This window comes from Solanum pennellii, chromosome 1 (assembly GCF_001406875.1).
Source record: "Solanum pennellii chromosome 1, SPENNV200".
NCBI classification, from domain to species: Eukaryota; Viridiplantae; Streptophyta; class Magnoliopsida; order Solanales; family Solanaceae; genus Solanum; species Solanum pennellii.
This window is the reverse complement of record NC_028637.1, coordinates 51604452-51609995: the sequence shown is the minus strand read 5'-3', so window position 1 is coordinate 51609995 and position 5544 is coordinate 51604452. Positions and strand designations below refer to the sequence as shown.

Below are 5544 nucleotides of genomic sequence, written 5' to 3'. Positions count from 1 at the left end.
GGGACACTATCTAGACATTGCAGAATAGACTTTGAAGGTGTTAGTTAAAGTCCCTATCTCTTGTCCAAGAACATTACTTGAATGTCCTTATGTAATTAATGACTCTTAAATGAACTACGAGTGTAATGACTTAAGTTAGGAAAACATGTAAATGAATAATTACTAATCTAGAGTAGTTAAGGGTTGTCTAGTTAAGGTTTGAATGGGGCATAGGAATGGTCACTTCGTATATTAGCTAGGTAAGTCTTAAGAATGACTCTAGTTAGCAAAGATGGTTGATTATGTGAACATTATCTAAGCCTTAGGTAGTCTTAAGAATTACTTAGATAATCTTGAAAATGTCAACCATGGACGTTATCTTCTTGATTTACATAAGTATGCCTTTTGTTAGAATTTGGAAGGAGAATGTCAAATTGTCTATGTGTTGATGTATAAGTGAGAATGATCCTATCTCAGGTAGTCTATTGGATCTCTTAAGTGTGTGTGTAAGGGATTGTATGGGCGGTCGCTTCACAACTCAGTCAAGTGAACCTTAGAATCACCTTTGGTAGAAGGTTCTCACGTTCATATGCTTGATGTGGTATAAGTGTGTGTATCTCATTGTAGGTGGTCTTACGGATCAATTGGGGGTAACTAGAAAGGTTTTATGTGCGGTCTCTCTTTGTCTTACTTAAGTGACTTTAAGGTAGCTTTTAGTGAGGGAATTCCATGCTAGAAGGTGTCTAAAGACAAGTTAAGAAACTTCAATGTAATAGTGAAAAAGTTCGCTGTACAGTGAAGTGTTCTATAAAAATGTCATAAATGGATTAAATGATTCCTTTGTATTTCAAAGTTGTTAAATGTTGTTCTTATGATTATTCTATGATGTTTTTAATAAAATTTCATAAAAAGCATGTTATTTACTAAATGTACCTTTTTAATGGGTTTTGCATTGGCTTCCATACTTAGTGTATCTAATGTGCTAACCCCTTCTTTTCCCTTTTTAACTAAAGTGTAGGGAATTGTAAGTCTTCATATCCATGAAAGATTGATAGGTTTCTAAGGGTTGAAGATGAAGTATTGGTAAGTCTTGATAGATTCGAGGACAATATCCACATGTTCCTATATGTCTTTGTCTTTATTTTATGTCTTGCATGGGCTTAGTCCCAAGTATTGTATACTCCAAAAATTAGATGGTTCAATGAGATGTTATAAAAGTTTAATGTTTCTGTTATGCCTCGTATTTTTTTTTATACGTAGTGCGCATCGTGATCTAGAAGACGTAAAGAAATATTAGGCAAGGATGTTATTTCCAAATGTGATATTAAGTATGAGTTGGCTAATGTAAGTGCCATTAACTTTAAGTGAGGGATTAATTAGTGGCTAATTTGGATTGATTTAATCCAGTGGGCCCCACCACTCAAGGCAAAAATTAAAAAGGGATCAGATTGTGGGCTGGCCTTAGTGGACAGGTGTAGAGGGGGGCTGCCTCCACTTCATACTATTAAATGAGGTGGAGAAATCCACTCCATGCTAAATAAAGTGGTGAAATGCATTGCTGCATATCATCTTCTTCTTCACCACTTGTCTTAGGCAGCCATGGAAATGGAGAAACCAACCCTGCAACTCTTGGCCAGCAGCTGCAAATAATTTGGTTAGTAATCTCCTTGTTTGGTGTGTTAATTCTTTAGAATACCCTTGTTAATTATCCATTAATTTTAAGAAGGGGGCGTGACCAGTAGCTTAGGAAGTTTGTTTTAGTTATTGAATGTGCTAAGTATGAACGGAAACCATAATCGGATTATTAGTGGTGTCGTGTTGGTGCTTGGGCTGTTTTGATTAAAGCAAACTGCAGGAAAATTCTGTTTTGGCATTATGTATATGTTGAATGTGATTATGAGTATATACTCCAAAGGATGAATACGATAAGGTAGATGTGTTGCGAATTATAAAACGAGTTATCGCTCGGTGTGTCGTTGCTTCGCTGCTATGGTTGCTGAGACGGAACTGTTTTGGGGAGGGGGCTGTTTAATATGATTCTTTGGGTTATATGTGTTATTGGTATTGCTGTGGATAATTTGGATTGTTGTCGGATTGGGACGAAGTAAGGAAAATAGGGGAAGTGCTGCCGAATTTTCGTTAGATTATTAGCTAGCTTACAAGAAAGTAAAGCACGATGTTTATCTAATTGCGGCACGATTGTTGCTTGTTATAGATTAATAGCTTGAGCAGTAAATATTGGACGTGCGGCTCGATTATTCGGTATGTAACGTTGTCCCTTCTTTCTTTGTTTGGCATGACTTTTAAAAATAAGCGAATAACGGACAGATTTGATACTTATCTCTAGAGCGTCTAAGTGACGTATATTCTTGCTTCCACAATTATTCCTCTATATATCGGCTATGTTTAAGGCTATGATGATCTCTAATATCTATGGTAGTGCTTCTTAGAGTCATTGAGATTTTACGTTTCCATATCGTATTAAAGGTTCATAATCTTGATAAAACATTAATCTTTGGTAATACTCCTTGCTGGTTCACGTTGATTGTTCTATTGAGTTATAAGAAATGATTTTAATTGCATATGGTTGCTCATAATATTCTGCTCGTGCATAGAGTCATTTATCATTTCACCGAGTCCCGGGCCGGGTAATGTTCGTGCGGAGTTTCTTGCATATGTCACCGAGTCCCTCACTAGAGGGCCGGGTATGTATATTATATATATGATTGGTGATGAGGATGGTTATGATGATGATGATGACGGAGATGACGTGATGATTATTTTGCCGAGCCCCTTACTAGGGAAGCTGGGCACCTTAAATGTTAAATATATGCATGATTTTCACTTAAAAGGGTATATGTGTAGCGATATTTTGTTTCGACTTGCCATATTGGTATCCTGTCATCTTTACCTTATGCTTTACATACTCAGTACATTGTCCGTACTGACCCCCCTTTCCTCGGGGGGCTGCGTTTCATGCCCGCAGGTGTAGACGACAGTTCGGTGATCCTCCCGCCTAGGATATCTACTCTGCTGATTGGGAGAGCTCCACTGTTCCGGAGCCCAGTCGTTTTGGTACATAACTTTTTGTGTAGTCTTTTGCTCGTCTATGGGTATGGCGGGGCCCTGTCCCGTCGAGTTTCACTAATGTACTCTTAGAGGTCTGTGGACATTATGTGGGTTGTATATATATGTTTTGGATAATGGTCTGGACATGGTTTGTTTGGGATGTCCGCTTGTACAGGGGCAGCCTTGTCGGCTGCGTACATCATTGTGTATTGTGTAGTGGCAGCCTTGTCGGCTTACGCATGCTATTATGCTTTGGATAGTGGCGGCCTTGTCGGCTCGCGTATGTTGTTACGGTTGAATGGTTATGACTCCTTATGAGACAGGTCCTCTTTATATATATATGACGTTGGGGTTGGCTTGATTTGATTAAATTCCATATTGTCTTAGTTTCAGTTGGTTATACTTAGCAGGTTTGTATGTGGGTGTCCAAAACGGGCACTAGTCACGGCCCATCGGGTTGGGTCGTGACAAAGAGTGGTATCAGAGCGGTTCTTCCTCGGAAGTGTCTACAGACCGTGTCTAGTAGAGTCTTGTTTATCGGTGTGTTGTGCACCACATCTATAAACAGGAAGCTACAGGACATTTAGGATGTCATTCTTTCTTCTTATTCTAGATCGTGCGATAGAGCTATATTAACAGGATAATCCCTCTCTAACGAATCCGTGTGTTTTCAGCTATGCCTCCAAAGAAAGCGACAGCCGCCCAGAAGGGAAAATCGGTAGCAGAAGGTACTAGTCAGACCCGGAGAGTTACTAGGGCCCGTGCCCAGTCTATGCCTGGTATGATGCTCCAGTCGGAGAGCTCTGCTACACCCCCACCGCCAGAAGAGCTTAGAGCAGCAGCAGCTCCAGTTCGGGGGACACCACCAGCCCCCGAGGCCCCAACATCTGAACCTCCAGCTCCTCAGTCAGGGGCGGAGGATAGGGCCATGAGAGATGCGGTTCAATTGCTGACTAGATTAGTGGCAGATCAGGCTCGCAGGCATGGACTAGGAGTTGATCATGCGGACAGATCTGATAGCTTAAGGGCTCGTGACTTCTTAAGTTGTAATCCTCCAGAGTTCTTTGGGTCAAGGCCCCAGGATGATCCGCAAGAGTTTATTCGTCAGATGCAGCGTACATTGAGGATAATCAAGGCTTCGGAGACCGAGTCTGTTGAGTTGGCTACGTATCGTTTGCGGGATGTAGCTATTAATTGGTATGAGTCTTGGGAGTTATCTAGGGGTGAGGGTGCTCCTCCAGCGGTATGGGATGAATTTGTGGAGGCTTTCCAGGGCCACTTCCTGCCTCCAGAGATGAAGCGAGCTAGAGTCGATAGATTCTTGCGTTTGAAGCAAAATGGCAGGAGCGTTCGAGAGTATAGCCTCGAGTTTGATTCATTGGCTAGGCATGCGCCTACTATTGTGGCTGATATGGCAGACAGGGTACATCGTTATGTGATGGGATTGGATCGTTATCTGATTGACGGTTGTATGGCAGTGACTCTTCAGCCAGGTATGGACATTGCTCGGGTGCAGGCATATGCACAGGGGGTAGAGGATCGGCACCGGGGACGTCAGCCAGATAGAGATTATAATAGAGGCCAGCATAAGAGGGTTAGATCAACAGGTTATCCTGACGAGTTTCAAAGCGGGCAATCTCAGCAGCATGTTAGATTTTCTTCCCAGCCAGCACAGAGTGCACCCCCACGTTTCATGGGTAGGGGGTTCGATCGTATGGGATATTCGGAAGCTGGTCAGAGCTCTAGGGCGTCAGGGTCACAGATGGGCCGGGGTTTGAGCCAGTCGAGGCCACTTTTGCCTCGGTGTTCTCGTTGTGGTAAGTCCCATCCTGGGGAATGTCGTTGGGCTACAGGAGCGTGTTTTTCTTGCGGCCGTCAGGGCCATACTATGAGGGAGTGTCACCTTAGAGGTAGTGCAGGTGGTATGGCACATCCTACAGGGTCCGTTGCTGGTTCATATTCTTCTGTGGCTATGCGCCCTACGGGGCAGGGTATTCAGGCGCCAGCAGGCCGTGGTAGAGGACGTGGTGGAGCTTCCAGTTCTAGCGGTCCCTCAAACCGTATATATGCTTTGACTAATAGGCAAGATCAGGAGGCGTCACCTAATGTGATCACAGGTATATTATCACTATTCTCCCGAAGTGTGTATGCATTGATAGACCCAGGTTCTACCTTATCATATATATCTCCCTTTGTTGCTAGTAGGATCGGAATAGAGTCTGAGTTGATAGAACCATTTGAGGTAGCTACACCTGTAGGAGATTTTGTCATAGCTACGCGAGTATATAAGAATTGTTCAGTAGTTATATATAGTCGTCGTACCGTAGCAGATCTAATAGAGTTAAATATGATTGAGTTTGATATTATCATGGGCATGGATTGGTTGGCTGCTTGTTATGCTAATGTTGATTGCAGAGGAAAGATAGTTCGATTTCAATTTCCAGGGGAACCGATTATAGAGTGGAAGGGAAGTACAGTATCGCCGAAAGGTAAGTT

The 5544-nt window shown here is 42.5% G+C and overlaps 1 protein-coding gene across 1 annotated transcript; it reads left to right on the top strand.

The window, feature by feature from the left end:
- The first annotated feature begins 3024 nt into the window (after window positions 1–3024).
- On the top strand, window positions 3025–4956 carry LOC107021137. Its single transcript, XM_015221743.1, has 3 exons — window positions 3025–3054; window positions 3723–4865; window positions 4928–4956. Exons 2-3 carry the CDS (start codon window positions 3725–3727, stop codon window positions 4954–4956), a joined length of 1170 nt encoding a protein of 389 aa, XP_015077229.1. The 5' UTR covers window positions 3025–3054; window positions 3723–3724.
- The last annotated feature ends 588 nt before the right edge of the window (window positions 4957–5544 follow it).